Source organism: Elephas maximus, chromosome 2 (genome assembly GCF_024166365.1).
Source record: "Elephas maximus indicus isolate mEleMax1 chromosome 2, mEleMax1 primary haplotype, whole genome shotgun sequence".
NCBI classification, from domain to species: Eukaryota; Metazoa; Chordata; class Mammalia; order Proboscidea; family Elephantidae; genus Elephas; species Elephas maximus.
In genome coordinates, this window is record NC_064820.1 from 53,277,861 (window position 1) to 53,298,504 (window position 20,644).

General features: G+C 36.0%; 1 protein-coding gene across 3 annotated transcripts in view; it reads left to right on the top strand.

Annotated features, from left to right (window-relative positions):
• PARP8 (poly(ADP-ribose) polymerase family member 8) overlaps nucleotides 1-20,644 on the top strand; it is a 189,722-nt gene that overhangs the window by 120,000 nt on the left and 49,078 nt on the right. For all 3 annotated transcript variants that reach the window (XM_049863559.1, XM_049863568.1, XM_049863552.1), the window contains 7 exons: nucleotides 6,372-6,432; nucleotides 6,876-6,966; nucleotides 14,679-14,745; nucleotides 16,533-16,658; nucleotides 17,235-17,799; nucleotides 19,161-19,211; nucleotides 19,309-19,404. In XM_049863559.1, coding sequence (XP_049719516.1) covers nucleotides 6,372-6,432; nucleotides 6,876-6,966; nucleotides 14,679-14,745; nucleotides 16,533-16,658; nucleotides 17,235-17,799; nucleotides 19,161-19,211; nucleotides 19,309-19,404 — 1,057 coding nt within the window. The remainder of the gene's footprint in view (nucleotides 1-6,371; nucleotides 6,433-6,875; nucleotides 6,967-14,678; nucleotides 14,746-16,532; nucleotides 16,659-17,234; nucleotides 17,800-19,160; nucleotides 19,212-19,308; nucleotides 19,405-20,644) is intronic.

Sequence of the window (20,644 nt, forward strand, 5' to 3'; positions counted from 1 at the left end):
CAGTCATTGTTATGCTTGAGCCCATTGATGTGGCCACTGTGTCAATCCATCTCGTTGAGTGTCTTCCTCTTTTTCAATGACCCTCTACTTTACCAAGCATGATGTCCTTCTCCAGGGACTGATCCCTGCTTGTAACATGTCTGAAATACTTCATATGTGAGACGAAGTCTCACCATCCTTCTTCTAAGAAGAGTTCTGGATGCACTTCGAATAAAACCAAAACCAAACCCAGTGCCATCGAGTTGATTCCGACTTATAGCAACCCTATAGGACAGAGTAGAACTGCCCCATAGGGTTTCCAAGGAGCGCCTGGCGGATTCAAACTACCGACCCTTTGGTTAGCAACTGTAGCACTTAACCACTACGCAACCAGGGTTTCCTCCAAGACAATATATATATAAAAATCCTAAACATAATCATACTATTTGACTCAGAATAGAAATTAATCGATTAGAAGACAGATGTACACAGATTTTTATCCAGAGGATTATTTATCAATATGTACAATGTTAAAAAAAAAAGTAGCCTAGTTTTTTTTTTTAATTGTTGTAGAAATATATGTAACACAACATTTGCCAGCTCAGTGTTTTCCACATGTACAATTTAGTGACAGCAGTTACACTAATTTCGTTGTGTAACCATCACCAATCTCCGTTGCTAGATTTTCCATCACAATAAGCCGAAACCCAGTGCTTCCTAAACAGTGACACCCATTTCTTCCCTCCCTCTCATCCCTGGTAACCACTGATAAACTTTGGTCTCTATATATTTGCCTATTCTAGATATTTCATGCAAGTGAGATCATACAATATTTGTCCTTTTGTGATTGACTTACTTCATTCAGCATAATATTTTCAAGGTTCATCCATGTTTTAGCAAGTATCAGGGCTTAATTTGTCTTTATGGCTGAGTTATATTTTATTGTACCATTGTATGTATATACTACATTTTGTTTATCCATTCATCCAATGGATATTTAAGTTGTTTCCACCTTTTGGCTATTGTGAATAGTGCTGCAGTGAACATTAATGTTTATGAAAGCAACCTAATGTTTATTACACAAGTGCATTTAAACAAATACAGCCATTCACAGTTACGGTTTTGAAGAATATTCTACAATACGGAAAAACACTCATAATGAGTGAAAAGCAGGACCCAAACCTTTATATACCATACAATCATACATATATATGAAACAAACAAGAATGAGACATAAGTAAAATGTTACAAAGAATTATCTCCAGGTGGTGGTATTAGCAGTGACATTATTTTTTGTGTGTTTTTCTATTGCCCACATTTCACATAATGATCCTATATTATTTTTGTAATCAGAAAAAGTAGATATATATTATTAGAAATTACATAAATTATTTTTTATGTAAGGTTTACCCATAGTCAATAGGTAATAATTCAGTACCTTTATTGGTTTTCTATTTTTTTAATAAAATAAGGCATTTTAGTTTCGATGCTTTTTTGTAATCTGCTTATTCACTAAATAGTATATTTGAAAGTTTTTCCTTAGGTTATTAAATTTTTTTTTTACCAACATCTTTAGTTGATGTTGATCATTTTTTCATCATATCAATGTGCTATAAGTTATTTAAATATCTCATTATTTAACATTGCTTCCACTTATTGCTTTCACATCCATCCTTCTGGGTGGAACTTTGTTATTTTCTTAGGATTAATTTCTATAAGTGGAGTGATTGTAGTCAAGGTATATGTATGCATTAAGTCAGCATATTTTACCTTGATAATTAGAGAAGGGCTAACAAGGTTTTTTAAAAATATATTTGGAAGAAAAAATCCTCATTAACTGCTTGTCTCAGTATATTATCGTTTCTCCTCATCAACACCAAACTCGAATTCTAGTGCCTCTTTTAGTCTTAGTCATTGTTTTCTGTGAAGTTCAGCTTCTGCCTTTTTGTCCTCATAAAACTTCTCTTGAACATCGTTAGTAATCTGTCCTGTTCATTGAATTTAGTACCCTTCTCTTTTAACATGCCTAACAATAAATATTTGACCTTTTGTATTTATGAATTACACACTCATTCAGGGTCAACAGGCTGTGGGACCTATTTTTAAAGAGCACAGGAGCTAAGAATGGCTTTTGTCTTTGTAAAGGGTTGTGAAAAACAACAACAAAAAAAGAAGAATATGCAACAGAGATTGTATGTGGCCTGAAAAACCTGAAATATTACTATCTTGTCCTTTAGAGAAAAAAAGTTTTCTGAACCCTGAAGTTAAAGGAATAGAAGAAATGATTCATTTGCTTGGTTCTTATTTTTGCCATACTCTATGTATAATACCATATCTAAATTTGTGTGTCATTTTTTCCTTTCTGAATAACACAGATGTTTTGACATCTGTGATTTTTTTAAACAGTGGGTTCCTATGTGAGTAATTTTTCTTCCTTCTCTGTAACCTTTAAAATTCTACCACAGAAGAATAAAAAGTACAATTTCATAAATAATGAAAATGTGCTCAGTGTTTTGATACATGTTTGAGGGGAGATGGGAGAAAACACAGAGGTTAAGTTACAGTCTAGGATGCTGCCTTCTTTGTCATAGTGATCGGAAAGCAAAAGATGGGGATTAGCTCATGCGTCAATTTATACAAAACCATTCAGTCATTAAGATTTGTTCTCTGAACCCTATTAAAGTGCCACACTTTTTTACTATTATTAGTATCACATATATAATACAGAGAAATACTTATTAAGCACTTACCATGTGCCATGATAAACAGAGAAAATATTGAAGTCGTCAAGGATTTCATTTTACTTAGATCCACATTCAACTCCCCCCCCACTCTGGGGAAACATCAGCCAAGAAATCAAGGAACATATTGCATTGTCAGATCTGCTGCTAAAGACCTGTTTAAGTGTTCAAAAGCAAAGATGTCACTTTGAGAACTAAGGTGCACCTGGCCCAAGCCATGGTATTTTCAGTTGTCTCATATGCATATGAAGCTGGACAATGAATAAGAAAGACTGAAGAAGAATTGATGCCTTTGAGTTACGGAGTTGGTGAAGGATATTGAATAATACCATGGACCGCCTGAAGAACAAACAAATCTGCCTTAGAAGAAGTACAGCCAGAATGCACCTTAAAATTGAGGATGGTAAACCTGCGTCTCATGCACTTTGGACACAGTATCAAGAGGGACCAGTCCCTGAAGAAGGACATCATGCTTGATAAAGTAGAGGATCAACAAAAAAGAGGGAGACCCTCAGCGAGATGGATTGACACAGTGGCTGCAACAGTGGACTCAAGCATAACAAGGATTGTGAGGATGATGCAGGACCCAGCTGTGTTTCGTTCTGTTGTACATAGGGTCACTATGAATCAGAATCAACTCAATGGCACTTAACAACAACGTGTGCCAAATACTGTCTTTTATGCAGTTTTGAAATTAAATCTGCATTCAATGCTTGACTTCCCAATGACTTATTTAGCCTTTGGCAACCTATTGTACTTCTTTATCTGTAAAATGAGGATAATAATAGTATCTACCTCATAGGGTTATGATGAGGCTTTAATGAGCTCACCCATTAGCATTTTTTTTTTTATTGTACTTTAGATTCAGGTTTACAGAACAACCTAGTTTCTCATCAAACAGCTAGCACACACATTGTTCTATGACATTGGTTAACAACCGCAACAAGTCAACACTCTCCCTTTCCAATCCTGGATTCCCTATTACCAGCTCATCTGTTAACATTTAACCTGGTTTCCAATATAGTCATGTTTCATTGACTAGTGAAGCAATTAAGCATTTTCTAGCCAAATAGGATGTATGTATGCAAATCCTGGCATTGTTACAGTGCGATGATGGATAAGTTACTTTATTTTTCTGGGCTTCAGTTTCTGCATATATGAAATGGAGATAGTAGCAGTACTTATATTATTTTTATTAAATGAATGCTTGTACATGAAATACTTAGAACAATTTCTAGTACATACCAACAAACCATCAACCAGTTGCCATCCAGTCGATTCCAACTCATGGCCACCACATGTGTTTCAGAGTAGGCTGTGCTCCTACCATATGATTTTCAATAAGTGCTCAGTAAATATTGGCTATTGTCTTTTATCATTTCAGTTATTTTTATAGCTTTATCTCAGACTATATATATAGATTTTATAGCTTTAGTATTTTACAAAAACATTAAAAATGGGTGTGTATGTATGCTGTCATTGTTAGGTGTCATTGAGTCAGTTCTGACTCATAGCAACTGTATGTACAACAGAATGAACCACTGCCCTGTCCTGCACCACCCTCAAAGTTGTTGCTATGCTTGAGGCCATCGTTGCAGCCTCTCTTTCACCACATCTCATTGAGAGTCTCCCTCTCTTTCGCTAACCCTCTGCTTTACCAAGGATGATGTCCTTCTCCGGAAACTGGTCCCTCCTGATCAAATGTCCAAGGTACATGAGACAAAGTCTTGACATCCTCACTTCTGAGGAACATTCTGGCTGTACTTCTAAGACAGATTTGCTCGTTCTCTGGTTGTCCATAGTGTATTCACTATTGCTTGCCAGCACCATAATTCAAAGTCATTAATTCTTCTTTGGTCTTCCTATTCATTATCCAGCTTTCACATGCATATGAGGTGATTGAAAAGACCATGGGTTGGGTCAGGCGCACCTTAGTCCTCAAAGTGACATCTTTGCTTTTTAACAGTTTTCAGGAGGTCTTTTGAAGTGGATTTGCATAATGCAGTATGTTGTTTGATTTCCTGACTGCTGCTTCTATGGGCCTTGATTGTGGATCCAAGTCAAATGAAATCCTTGACAATTTCAATATTTTCTCCCTTTATCATGATGTTGCTTATTGGTCCAGTTTTGAGATATGGTCGCTATGAGTTGGAATCAACTCGACAGCACTGGGTATTTTGTTTATGTTGAGATGTAATCCATACTGAAGGCTATGGTCTTTGATCTTCATCAGTAAATGATTCAAGGCTTCTTCGCTTTCTGCAAGCAAGGTTGTGTTACCTGCATATTGCAGTTGTTAGTGAGTTTTCCTCTAATTCGAATGCTTCATTCTTCTCCATATAGTCCAGCTTCTCAAATTATTTGCTCAGCATACGGATTGAATAAGTATGGTGAAAGGCTACAGCCCTGATGCACACCTTTCCTGATTTTAAATTACACAGTATCTTCTTGTTTTGTTCAAATGGCTGCCTCTTGGTCTGTGTACAGGTTCCTCATGAGCACAATTAAGTCTTCGGGAATTCCCACGTGTATATAAAACCAAGCCAAACCCCTTGCCGTGGAGTTGGTTTCGACTCATAGTGACCCTATAGGACGGGACAGAACTGCCCTATAGGGTTTCCAAGGAGCAGCTGGTGGATTTGAACTGCCAACCTTTTGGTTAGCCGCCAAGCCCTTAATCACTGTACCACCAGGGCTCCATGTATGTACAGGGAGACTAATAAAACTAATTTTCCTGATTTTTTTTTTTTTTATGTTCTTTCGTTAACTTAAAAAAAAAAAAAATGCTGGGCTGTACAAAAGTTGGTCTTTGCAAAGCCTTGATGTGGAACATATTATAGCTTTTTGATTTGGATATGTCAGTTTTAGAACTGCCTATCTAAACACAGCGATATCCGGGTTGCATAGTACCTGGATAAGTTTCAGAACCACTGATGTTATCTACCTTGGAAGGAAATTTCATGGGAACATAATTGTGGCAGTAAGTTATCCTTCCATCCCTTTCTCATGTCTGAAATTCCTTTTTTGATTTTAGAAGTGCCTCTTTATCCTCAGAGTGCAATTAAAACAGAGTAGCCGCATAGCAAAATTTTTTAATTTGCCACAGACATCTGGGAACAACTGTGAACTCCTGAATTTATAACAAATACAAGCATAATACTTTTTACAAGTGAAAATGGTGAGACTTCGACTACCTTACTTTGGCTGCATCGTCAGGAAAGAAGACCAATCACTATAAAAGGGATATGGTTGGTAGAGTGTCAGCAAAAACGGGAGAAACCCTCCATGAGATGGCTTGACACGGTAGCAAACACAGTGGACTCAAACACACCAACGATTATGAAGATAGCACAAGATCAGACAGCATTTCCGTCTGTTATACCTAAGGTTGCCGTGAGTCATAACCAGCTGCAAGGCAACTAACAACAATAAATGTGTGTACATAAAATAGAAAGATTTCTGTGTGGTATAAATAGGTCACAGAAGATGACAGTACAGCTAGGTTGAGTTAGTTAATTCATTTCCACAGTCAGTTCTGAGCTATCTCGGAAATCAGAAATGAGAATTAGGGATTGAATTTTTAATTTAAAATATCTAAGAAAATCTATCTTTTAAGGAAAATGAAAAATGAATGTTAATATTTGCTTTCAGGGAATATGGAGCCATTGATGATGTAGACATTGATCTGCATATTGATGTTAGCTTTCTTGATGTAAGTATCCGTTTTATGTAATGACTGGTACATTTAAAATACCTTGATTCTTATTCTTGGAAGAAATTTAATTATATGTTCTCTTATGTTTTGACTTTGTTAAAGTGATTTATGAAGAAATACTATAACCCACTGAAGACCCAAAGATTATATTTTTATTTTGCCATGGTTCTTTTAATACATTCTGAAATTTATAATTTCTTATTATAGTACTTCATTATATTTTAAATTCTCGCTTTTAATGTTTTTACATAATAAAAAGGAGTAATTTGACCTTGTTTTCACAACACACTGGGTTTTGAGATAATATGTACACTGTCATGATTTATGCATTTCTTTCTTCAATGTGTTTTTAAAAAAAATTTTTTTTTTTCATTTTGAAAAAACTCAAGAACACTACTAAAAGTTGTTGACTAATTCATCTTTTAAATATATTTGTGCAGGAGGAGATTGCTCTGGCTTGGGAAGTAATTAGAACAGAACCTATAATTGTCCGACTACACTGCTCACTTACCCAGTATTTAAATGGCCCAGGTTGGTTTATTTGTTTTTTTTCCCACTGTTTACTATTTTGAATATTAAATGAATTGTGCACTGTACAATAAGCATATTTGGTAATTCTGGTGTTTAAATGTGCTCACTTCCTAATAAAGGTGATTAATTACCAATGTAACTTATGAAAATAGATTTTGAGATTTAATTTTAGGGTTTCTTTATCCCACCTTTGATTACTGATGAATTTAGCCTACTTAAATGCAACATATTTCTGTGTTTGTAAATGGAAATCCTAATAGTGTTTTTGTTTTCCAAGTCTTTAAGGGATGATTTTACTGTAACTTAACTGATACCTGCTCTCAACAAAGGACTCTTCTAAATCTTGCCAAGACTTACTGTGTTAAATTTTCCCCCAGTCTACTAAGACTTGCAAGGATACGCACACACACCTGTACTCGTTCATATTGTTCTAGTTGTCTACCCTTGAGTAAAAATAGCCCCAAAACCTAGTGACTTAAAAAAAAGGACAGCTTATTATTATCTTTCATTCTTCTTTGGGCTTAGCAGGGCAGTTTTTTTTTTTTTTTTGATGTTGTAGTCAGTTGGTGGCTGGGGACACTAGGATGGATATTAAAGATGCTGGACTTCAGATGGCTACCATCTGATGCATTTGTCATCAGGAAGCTCAGCTGGGACTGTTGGCTGGCGTGCTTGTCTACACTTGGCTTCTTCATCTGGTTTAGGACTTCTGGCAGCATGGTGGCTGGGGTCCAAAAGTAAGTGTTCCAAGAGACGAGAACTAGAAGCTACCCAGAAAAAGGCACAGCGAATCTTCCACTGCATTTTGTTGATGAACAGAGCTAGCCCAGAATCAAGAAGTGGGGAAGTAGACAGCATCTCTCTAAACTGTGGCCATCTATAATCTGCTAAACATACTTTAGTACAATCTCTGCAGATTTTTCTCAAGACATTTCAAGTAACATACACCTACTCTTAGTTTTCATATAAAAATAGCATCTGTGCTTTCAATTTTATGAAACATATAGTGAAATCTTTCCTTCTGAGACTCTTTCCATAGTGAGCCTCACCTGTTTTCTATTTTAGATAATGCATTGTATTTAATTAAATTCTTAACTCTTGGTATAAATAACATTTACTAATATTGTTTAATGCTAGACCAGGAAAAACAGATGTTAAATATTTGTTTTCTGATTATTGCAAATATTTACAAATGAAATAAAGAAGAAAAATAAAACTTACTCATAATCTTTTTATACTGAGAAAATTGTAGTTTGCTGTTATTTCTCTTGTCTATTTTCTGTCACCCATTTTTTTAATAAAGTTGACATTGAATTGTATAAATTGCTATGCATCTTGCATTTTCGCTTAACATTATAAGACTTTCCTCAAGTCTAAAATATTCCAGAAATAAATGAGGTATGATAATCTGCAGAATATTCTAGCCTATAGGCCTATGCATTTTTGCTGTTCTCCCACATATTGTGCTACATGGCTAACTTTTTTCTTTAATGATTTAGGAATTTGACCATTCAGTTTTCCCCTGATGGTGGTTAAAATTCTCATGCCTGAACTTTTTTTTTTTAATTATGAAAAAAAATTTTTTTTCAGTTACGAAAATTTGTTCAGTTAATCTACTCATCTGAGCCCCATTGGTGTGAGATGAGAGTGTAGCATGCTTTTATGTAATCTTGTCATTGCTACTTATTTTTAAATATAATCTTGAATTTTAGAGCTTTTCCTTCACATTGTTATCTCACTGAAGTTTTTTTTACATTTGAATGTAGGAAACATATTTAAAAATATGAAATGTAAAAATGTTTAATTGTGTATTTAGACGATTTTATTCTTCAGTATTAAAATCCATCCATTCTTTTTTTTTTCTTAATCAATTTATTGGTTGATTTACATATTTAAGTAATTTGTAAATCAAGGAAACATGAGAGCTGTACTCCCAGTTTTTTCATACATGAGAGTGACTTTTTGTTTTGTGAATGAGACCCAGAATAAATTTTTGAGATCATAATAATTTCCCCCCCAAAGGCAACAATGCTTTAGAAACTTCTAGTTGAATTAAGTCTGAGAGTTTCAGCTTGTCTCATTTGTAAGAAAGCTGTTTTGGTTTGTTTGAGTTTTTATGTGTACTTGTTGGACTAGGAAACCCTGGTGGCGTAGTGGGTAAGTGCTACGGTTGCTAACCAAAGCGCTGGTAGTTCGAATCTGCCAGGCGCTCCTTGGAAATTCTGTGGGGCAGTTCTGCTCTCCTATGGGGTCGCTATGAGTCAGAATCGACTTGATGACACTGGGTTTGGTTGGACTATGTTTTCTTTTTCTCCTTGATACTGACTTGTTTGTATTTACTTTTGCAGAATATATCTAGGTCTTAATTACACTTCAAGAAATGTTTATGCAGTTATTCATTATTCCTTCTTTATCTGATTGCCCCCAGTATGTATAGATTGTATCCAATTGCACTGTCTTCCATGTTCATTCTTTCTCTCATCCTTTCTCGCTGTTTATCCTTCTCTGAGTTCTTTGTAAGTTTTTTCAGATATGTCTTCAACTTAATTTTTTTTCATGATTTAGTCTTCTATTTTGACGCCTGGTGGTACAGTGGTTAAGAGCTCAGCTGCTAACGAAAGGTTGGCAGTTCAAATCCACCAGCCTCTCCCAAATCCTTGGAAATTCTATGGGGCAGTTCTGCTGTGTCCTATAGGGTCATTTTGAGTCGGAATCGACTCCAGGAAATGGATTTTTTTTCTTTTAATTTAGTCTTTTACTTAATGTCCCAATTGTATTTTAAATTTGACAGCTATCTTTGCTGATTTTACATTACTCATCAGTTGATTTCATTTTATGTATGCATATCATTTTGACTTTTGTGGTGAACATTAGTAGTCCCAGATTTATAGTTTTATAGATTGAATGTATCTTTTCTCAGTATTGTATTCAAACAGGAATTAACATTTATTTCTTTCAGAAATAACCTTTTTTTTTTTTTTTCAATTAAGAAGGGAAAGAAAGAATTCTTCATTTACTTCACTGTAGATTCATTAGTGCCAGATGCGACATTTGGTGAGAGATTAGCAGTGGACTCTCTTGGTACCATGTACAGATTCTCTCAGACATTTTTTACCAGCTCTGTGCTCCCATCCTCCATGTTTTTTTGCTAACGGCTCTGCTGTTATAATCCTCACTTAGGGTCTGCCTCTGGGCAGACTTCACCTAAGATGGTGGGCGGGGGGCAAGAAGTAGGTCAACACCTTAAGCAGTCACAGTGGTAATCTCTGTACAGGAGAGTTCTTTTTTTTTTTTTCACTGGATTTGGTGTGAGTAGACCCAGAATCAACCTTGGTAGTAACCATCCCCTGTGTGTTCTGGCTGTACAAGAGTGGAGGAACACATTCCTACACCAGCTTCTGAGTGAGAAGTCATGTTAGGCTGTCCATTTGTTCCTGCACTGCTACTCCTGGAGGCAGCCCCCCTGGGGTACACTTCCTGGGTCATCTGCTCCTTCATTTGGAGGTATGTTAGTAGTGGTCAGCAGTTTGCTTTCTTATCTTTTGAATTCACTATTTGGTTCCATCTACACTATTTGTAGCAAAAATCACTGGAAGCTTCTCACATGGGGATGGTATTATTAAAAATTTTTATCCTTTTGCTGTTTTTCTGCTATTTCTGTAATGCAGTGGTTTTGAATTTACTACTTATTATATTCTATGGAAAAATGGAGGGAAAAAATATAATTGAAAATGGGCAGTAATGTGTAAATACATGACTAAGACTAGAGATGTTACAAAAAGGAAAATTTATATTTTTACAGAAGAAAAAATTATGTTTTATTCAAGTTTATGCCTTGGATTATTACAAGCAAATAATTTAAAAACAGAAGGTAATAAAGTAATTTCTTGAAGGCTGTTTTATATGTCTTTGTAGGTATCAGCATTTATGGTAAAATGAAAGTAGGGAAGATGTATGACTAATCCAAGGTTTAGACTGACCTAGTTAGCAGTTCTTTAGAAAAGCATTTATTCTTAGGTTTCAGAAATGTATGAATAACACTTTTCTGAACTACAACATTTGTCTAGGGCCAACATGACAGTTACCTATGAGTGATAAGAATTGGAGAAATGCAACTTTTTATCCACTTTGAATTTAAAGATAAGATTTTTTTTTTATTCACAGGGAAAATGTAGTTTAAATAAAATGAGTTGATATTGTTTAGTATGATTCTTATGATAAATATATTTTTTCCCAGAATTCCTGAAATCGAAGTTCAGTTTCTGACCACAACAACAGGGCTGTCTTTAGTTTAGAATGATAGACAATTAACCTTACTTTGAAATGTTTTTCTCTCCTAATCCTCTTCTCGGAAACCCTGGTGGCATAGTGGTTAAGTGCTACGGCTGCTGACCAAAAGGTCAGCAGTTCAAATCTGCCAGGCGCTCCTTGGAAACCCTGTGGGGCAGTTCTACTCTCTCCTGTAGGGTCGCTATGAGTCAGAATTGACTCAACGGCAGTGGGTTTGGTTTTAGTTTTTGGTAATCCTCTTCTCATTGGTACCACTACATGGTCAGAGTGTTAGTGTAATTTCTACATATCTTGAGCAGCCCTCCTCCACTCTCCTCCCAAGGTAAATTATATCAGATGAGAAGAAAATTGAATAACCTTCACCTCCCTCATTCCCTTCCTCCTCAAAAAGAACTCTGTAGGGAATTTGATTGTGTCTGAGGTAAACTTGTAAATTTGAGAAGTGTAGACATGTTTACAATACTTACTATAAAGGATCATTTGTTTACAGTGTCAAGATTTATATATCTGTACAGTTTTCTGTTTTGTTTTTTGGTTTTTGTTTCTTTGTCTTTTGCAGCAGTCATTAATTTTCACTGAGTTTATTCCTGAGTACTTTGGTTGTCATTATCAGTGGGACTTTTATATTTTATTTTTAACTAGTTATTAAAATTAATTTCTAATAACTTTTTGTTTTAAGAGTTTTAGATCTACAAATTGCAAAGTTACTACAGAGAGTTCCCATATACTCCATACCCAGTTTCCCTAATTTTTAACAACTTACATTAATATCGTATGTTTATTATAATTAATGAACCAATATTGATACATTATTAACTAAAATAGATAATTTATTCAGATTTTCTGAGTTTATATCTAATGTCCTTTTTCGGTTCCAGAATCCCATCCAAGATACCATATTACATTTATTAGTCAGGCCTCTTTAGACTTCTTTTGGCTTTGACAGTTTTCTCATATTTTGATTACCTTGACAGTTTTGAGGAGTTGTGGTCAGACATTTTGTAGGATGTTCCTCAACTGGAATTTGTCTGATTTTTTTTTTTCCCCCCTCATGATTGGACTGGGGTTATGCGTTTTGGGGGAGGAAGTTAACAGAGGTGAAGACCGTCATATCAAGGATATCATAACAGTTGACAGTACCCTTAATCATCTGGTTGAGATGTTGTTTGTCAGTTTGCTTCACTGTAAAGTTACTCTTTTTCCCTCTTTCTATACAGTATTCTTTGGAAGGAAGTTAGTTTGTGCAGCCCATATTTAAAGAGTGAGGGGTCGTGCTCCATCTCTTTGAGGATGGAGTATTTACATAAACTATTCGGGGTTCCTCTGCATGGAAGATTTGTCTATTATCCCCATTTATTTGTTTATATAATCCAGCATTAACTCATGAATATTTATTTTGTTGCTCAAATTGTTTGTTTTGGCCATTTGGAGCGCTCATGTTCATCTATTAAGATATGTTTCCAGCAAGCCTCTCTCTCCTTCCAATACTATTCATGCCTCTCTCTCTCCTGAGTGATTCCCATCAGTAAACAAGTATTTCTCTCATCTTAAAAAAAGAAGAAGAATAAAAAAAAAAACACAGAAAACCTCTTTGGCTATTCAGCTATGACCCTAATACTCTGCTTTCCTTGACTATTAACTTTCTTTACTGAAATGCTCTCTGTCATCTTAATCCATGTTCTTTCTTCTTCTCTCCTGTGAATTGACTTTAGTCAGGTGCGGACCCATCATTTCACCAATGCTATTCTTGTCAGCATCACCAGTATTACTTTAGTGTCGCTAAATGACCCTGTGGTCAGTTCTGAGTCCTCATCTTAATTGACTTAACAGCATTTGATGACCGTTGTTTATCCTGTCCGTGAAAAACTTCTGTGAATTTGTGGTTCCTATGAGCCGCATTCTGGTTTTCTCCCATCCTCCTGGCCATTCCACTTCAGCCTTTTTTGTTGAGCCTCTGAATGCTAGGAGATTCAGGGCCTAATCCTTAGACTTCTCTCATCCATCTACACTCATTCAGTTGTTTGTTTTTTGTCCAGCCTCGTGTGTTTAAATACACATACGCTGGTTATTCTGAATTTGTATCTTTGGCACATTACTCTCACCTAAATGCGAGGATACTGGACTTCTCTATCCAACTCAAATTTTAGATATCCAGAGTCAAATAGCTGATCTTGCCACCTTGCCAAACCTGCTTCTCCTGCAGCCTTTTACATGCTGAGAACTGGTAAGTTTCATCCTTCTAGTTGCTCAGGCCAAAATTCTTGGATTCAACCTTGACTCTTTTCTCTTGCGCTTCAAATCCAATCCATCAGCAAAACCTGCCACCTCTAACAGAGAGCATGAATCCAAAATATTCACCACCTCCGCTGATGCAAGCTACCATATATTTTGCCTCAGTTGTTGTAATAACTTCCTGACTGACCTTTCTGTTTCTAGCCTTGTCCTTTCACCAAGAGATCATCCTGCACATTCTGATCCGTGGTTCTTCTCTGATCTATATCCTAATAGCACTGCACTGCAGTCACAGTAGTTGGCTTACTGTTCCTAGAAGGTTTAAGCCTGTTTCCTCTGGCTAGACTACTTTTCTTCCAGATGCCGACATGCCTGTCTCCTTCAAATCTTTCAGGTCTTTACTCACATATCTTCTCAATGAGTTTTTCCTATTCATCCTATCTAACATTGACGCCTGTGTCCACAGAACCTGCAGTTTCCATACCCTTTCCCTTCTTTTTTTTTTCTCCAGAGCCTTGATCACTTTCTGGCATTCCATATATTTTCTTACCCATTTTTGTTTGTCTCCTCCCACAGGACTGCAGAGTTCAGGGGGGTGGGGATATTTGAGCATTTTTTTTTCTTAAATTTTTAATTGTTCTTATATGTAGTGCTTGGCACGATGTGCACTCAATAAATTTCTCTTTAAATCAGTGAATAAATAATGAGCAACTTCTTGGAGAGAAGTTGTTACTAATCTTATAAGCATTGTAATTATTAAAAAAATGCATAAACCTGGTGAAAAAAAAAAAAGGAACCAGATAAGAGGGTATGCAGTAGGAAGTAAGTCTGCTATGCCTTACCCCCATCCTGCATTTTTTTTCCCTAATAAAGGTATATGTCTATACAACATATGTGTCGTTGCCACTTAAAAATTAGCATACACACTGTGTGCTATATTGTTATTCACACTTTATTTTGAAGATCATTCTCTATCAACATATAATGATGGAGAATTATCTCAAATATATACATTAAGTATAGATAGTGCGTAGGACTGTGTGTACCCTGTTTTTAAGTGTATGTATAATACATTACACACACGTATTCATTAATACACACGCTTACTACTTCATCTTTTTACTGGCTGATGGTCCAGTCTTGACTCAATATTTTACTTTGATTTTTTTTTTTTTTTCTTTCCCTTGCAGTGCCCACTGTTGATGTGTTTCAGATCTCCACAAAAGAGCGATTTGGTTTGGGACATCAGCTGAAAAAGTAAGTTTGCAGGAGTGTAACAAATAAATTCCTATTAAAGAGAACTGAGTTCTCATTTTGCTCTTTGCTCTTTTAAAATTTATAAGAGGTTTTTTGAGGTGAGCACCTCAGGAGAGGAATTCATCATGATGTTAAAAAGTTAGTTAAGAGGAAATCACCGTAAATAATTTAGGTATCAGAGCTTACCTTCAGGATTGGGCCAGCATCCTTCTTTTTCCACCTCATATCTGCTCCCCTCCTACCACATAGCACTCTGCCCTGGGAAAATGACCTGTGTGGATGCAGCCTCTTGTGTCTCCGTGTATTTAATTTGACCAACGCAGGGAGGAAGGAGAGTGAGATGTGAATATTTATTGTCCTGCCTTTTTCTTTATGAGGTCACACTGGCTCACTAGCCCTTCAGTTAAAGCCTCCTGGGATGCTCTAGGCTGCAGCCTTTACAGGACTTTCTCTGTTGCAGGATTCTGTTAACATTCCCTTGCTTATTTCCTAGGGCCTGGAGGTAGTAACAGTTTAGCAGCCACTGGCCCTGGTCTACTGTGTGATCCTTGTTTGGATCCTGGCTAACATAATGACTCTATTTAACTCTTGTAAATTAACTTAGTTCTTTAGAAAATAGTGTGTGTAATTAAATAGGTATGTACATTCATTATTAGTACTTATAGCACTGTGTTTATATAGTCATTAGCTTTCTGGCAAACTTTGGTATTTTTAATGGACCCAAACTAGAAATTCATGAAAACGGCTTTTGAGCATCAGGAAAAAATGTGAATAAAGTTTTTGCATATTGCTTCATAAAATTTCACAAAGACTTTGTGATAACTTTTTCCATTGTTCAACTCTAGTTTGCTTTGTTTTCTGATATTTAGGTCTTTTTTTGCATAAAAACCTGTTTTTTAAAGACAGAGAACACTGATAGAGCCAGATACAATGGCAGCAGAACAAAATTACATCTTAAAATGAAGAGAAAAGTGATAAATTACAGACACAAGGATTCACCAACTTTCAGCTTTTTCTAAGATGAGATTATCTCTGGTATGAGCTAAGGAAAAGATTTTTGGGGCCCATCTCCAGTGTTTTGTTGCAAATCTAGAGTGGTTGCGGTGATTTTCCCTGAATATGATAATGATGCTGTCCACATGGTCCCCTTTGGCGACCTTCCACGCAAGAAGGAATGTGGTTTCTTCTTTAGACACAGAGTCTGGATGGGTCGTGACCTTTCACAAAAGGACGTGCAACTTAGCCCAGTTGAAATGACTTTCGAAACATAGAGATATACTTCAGTTAGCCGTGGTCAAAATATAAACTTGAAAAATATTATAGTTATCAAAATATTAGCTTTAAGAATTAGTACGCATGGAGAATTCCTGAAAGATTATTCATTCTGAATATGCACCTTTTACTGAAATTTAAATTTATCAAGATAGACCGTCAGGTAGGTAAATACTTAAAAGACCCTTCGTTACAATGCTTAGATGCTTTGTTACAATTCTGTCCATATGTTCCCCTTAATTTTAGTGAACTTTAATTTGGCATCATGCATTGACCTTTATTGACCAATGTTCTAAGAGAAAACTCTTTGAAACGAGTTATTGTACTTACTAAATAAGGAACTTTCTACATGATGCCCTCCTCCATATGAAAACATCTTGTATGATTTTATATTTACATCTGACTGATTACTACATGTTTATTTCCTTTGATAAATGCATTCTCTACATAATAAATACAGAATTAAAAAAAATGACACTGGTACTGTGATAACAGAATTATCTTTCGATTGACAGAATCATGCAGTCGTTTGTTACACAGCAGTGGAAACAGAGCAAAGAAAAATCCAATTGCCTGCACAATAAGAAGCTGTCAGAGAAGAAAGTGAAGTCTCCCCTGCATTTATTTTCTACCTTGCGCAGGTAGGTAACAGGTGACTTAATCATTGTCTTAGCAAATGCTGGGCGTGTGATTTTCCATTGTTACGCAGTTCAGAGTACTATTCCTATATTCTTGACATCTGTTTATTTTTCCTCTCAGGCTTCAAAGAAAGATCTAAGTTACATGTATTCTCTTGCTGTAAATGACTGGTTCTGTACATAAAAACAGACATTCTAATATGTGTCTAGAGTTTTCATTTCTTTAACATGGGTTAAATTCACTTAAATTTTATTCTTTTTGTTTTCTAATCACATAGAGCCCTTCCAGCCAAAAATAGTTCCACATGGGGATTTGGGATATGTGTCAAGTGGATTTTGTAGGAGAGGGAGAAAATTCTTAGAACAGTTTTTTGGTTTGTTTTTCATGGAAAATATAGTTTGCTTTTGATTTCAGTTTTAACTGGTTAGACTCTATTAAAATGAGTTAGCAAAATGTTTATAGCAGTCTCTCCAGACTTAGCCAGATCCAGTGTTCATAGCTAAGTTTGAGCCCGATGAGATTTCTCAGTGGTCCGTTATACTCGTGATTTGCCCTGTATTAATTGTTCGTTTTTGAAGGTCGCCAAGTTATCCTCCCCCTGGTTGTGGTAAAAGCAAATCCAAACTGAAATCGGAGCAAGATGGAATCTCCAAAACGCACAAGCTGTTGCGGAGGACTTGTTCCAGCACAGTCAAAACCGATGACGTGTGCACCACGAAGTCACACAGGACCTTTGGGCGCTCCCTGTCCAGCGATCCCAGGGCTGAGCAGGCAGTGACAACAATTAAATCGCACAAACTCTTGAACCGCCCCTGCCCTGCAGCTGTTAAGCAAGAGGACTGCCTCACTCTGAAGTCGCATAAACTATTGACTAGATCTTGTTCCGGTGATCCACGATGTGAGCACAACACCAACTTGAAGCCGCACAAACTGTTAAGTAGGTCTTACTCCAGTAATCTCAGAATGGAAGAATTATACGGACTGAAGAACCACAAGTTGCTCAGCAAGTCTTACTCCAGTGCCCCCAAGTCATCCAAAACGGAGCTTTTCAAGGAACCTAACTCAGAGGGCAGGAGGCTCTCTCTTACCTCAGGGCTTATTGGTATCTTAACACCATCTTCATCTTCATCTTCCCAGCCTGCTGTGCGTAAATATTTTCATCTTGGATTCTTAATTAAATGTTAGCTAAGGTGCAGTAGACTTCTTTGTAAGAAGCAGTAGAGAAAAGAAACAAGATTGTTTTTCCACTTACTGACTTTTTTTCTTTTTGAATACTGTTTTGCATCCCAGACATTTGCAACTGATACTGAAATGTTAGTTTTGGTTCTCAAAAAAAGTATAGCTATTGATTCAAGGTCTTGCACAAAATTCTATCGTAGCAATGAATGCTGCTAAAAAGGAAAGGAAAACAAGTAGATTTACAAAGCCTTTCCTTTTAAGCAAGCATGTAATTTTAATGTTTTATTACATAAGCTTACCTAATCTTTGTTTTTTTTTTACTGAGTAGTGAAGGACAAGGTTTGCCTTATAACTAAAATTAAGAGTAATCTCCTTCTTGTTATATATAAGGAGAGGACTTTGCCCATGAATATGGTTACTTGTAGAGAGAAGCAACATTTGCCAGAACCTCACTTAAAGCTGTTCTTAGTTTCCTCTGTTACTGGTCACTTTCTAGGTAAAAAAACAGGTCTTATGAATATCATTTACATATTCAAAATAGTTTAGATAAAAAAGCTTTTGTTTGCATTTACTAAATATGTATGTGGGGAGTATTTATTGCTAATCATTAATATGGATACATCCAACAATAAATATTGAAAAAAAAAATGAGTAGGTAAGTTACATTACTCTTGTACAGATTTATTTCTAAAATTAAGTTGTAAATTATACTGTAAAATTTTATTTTAGAAAATTTATTTGAGTATGCTGATAACTTTGAGTGAACATCTATCCATGAAGCCCACTTCTTTTCAGAACTAAGCTTTACGGGCTTGGAGAAAATGATTTAGAAGAATTATGTAGTGGAAATTTTCCCATGATAGTTTCAGATTTTCTGCAAAAGCAAGGGTCATAATTACCTCCTGTATGGTTAGGAATAATACATAGTTTAGTGTTATGCCACTTTCTGTGGCTATCTCATATTTCCATGGAGGATGAATTGTATCTAATTGTAAAATGAGCTTGAAATACTATAAATGAAGAGCCTGCTGAATTTGACGATGAGAAATAGAAGAAACACATTTTTTGTGATCATGTAAAGGTGCCAGTCATTTTTATTAGAAGATCAGACGCTAAGAATGCTATTTAATTTAGACAAAGATTGAAATACAAAGGGTATTATAGAGTGAATTAAGAAATCCTAAAATCAGTGACTGAATTCATATTACATGTGATCTTTCTAAGAGCACACCTGTATTCATTGTTTCAAAAAGTGAAAGACCATAGTTTATATTTTTTCCCAATTAAAAAAAAGGTACTTTGTTCTTTTACTTTGCTTTTTATAGCCAAATGGTGCAAAATGCGTTCCAATACGAGACCGCGGCTTCCTAGTCCAGGTATGAACAAAGACTTCTTCTGTTATAAAAACACTAGTGTGTTTTCTTGTTTATTAACTAACTCCACCTAATTGTTTTTCTTTGTTGTTGCCTTCAGACAATTGAGTTTGCTGAACAGAGGATCCCAGTATTGAATGAATACTGTGTGGTTTGTGATGAGCCACACGTGTTTCAAAACGGACCCATGCTTAGGGTAAGTCCTCACTGATAGAATGTTTCAGCTGATTTAGAATATAAAAGCAAAAGGTTAAGAGATAAAAATAAGTAAGGTTTAAAATAAGTCCTTTTTATTGAGCAAATTAATTCATACACTGTACATAACTTTGACATATACAAATAATGTCAACACTCTCCCCTTCTCTACCTCGGGTTCCCCATTACCAGCTTTCCTGCCCTCTCCTGGCTTCTCGTCCTTGCCCCTGGGCTGGTGTGCCCAGTTAGTGTACTTTTATGTTACGGGTCTTTTTTTTTTTTTAAGACCATATGCCAGTTAGCAGAGGTACAGAGTGGCATATGTAGAATCAGAACAGATTCCTCCAAATGCTAACTCATTGACACATTCAGAGCATTGTCCAGGGAGTACAGAAATAAGAATCAAGTATTTGGAGAGAATTACTCAAAGTTTTTTTGCTTTTTTTTTTATTGCAATATTTTCTTGAGATAAAGCTCATGTAATATAAAATTCACCATTTTAAAGTGCAAAGTTCAGTGTTTAGTATTTACAATATTGTATAACCGTCACCACCGTTTAATTCCGGAACACTTCCATCACCCCAAAAAGAAACCCTGTACCATTAGCAGTCACTCCCAGTTTCTCCCTCCTTTACGCTCTGACCAAACCAAAAAATCTGTTGCCATTGAGTCGATTCCAGCTCATAGCCACCCTATAGGACAGAGTAGAACTGCCCCATGAAGTCTCCAAAGAGAGTCTAGTGGAGTTGAACTGCTGACCTTAGAGCAGCCATAGTAGCACTTAACCACTATGCCATCAGGGTTTCCCACTCTCGGAGAAGCACTACTATATTTTTTTCTTATGGATTTGCCTTTTCTGGATGTTTCATTTAAATGCAGTCATACAATATGTGATCTTTTATGTTTGACTTTTTCACTTATCATAATGATTTCAAGGTTCATCCATGCTGTATCGGTACTTTACTTTTTTTTTGTTGCTGAGTAGTATTCCTTTATATAGCTATAAAACCCATGGCCATACCACATTTTATTTATCCATTCATTATACGGTTGACGTTTAGCTTGTTTCTACTCTCTAGCTATTGCGAGTAATGTTGCTACTAACATTATTGCTGTTATTTGCTGTTGAGTCAGCTGTGACTCATGGTGACCACATGTACAACAGAATAAAATGTCTCCTGGTCTTGTGCCATCTTCATGATCATTAGTATGTTCGGGTCTGTTGTTACAGCCACTCTGCC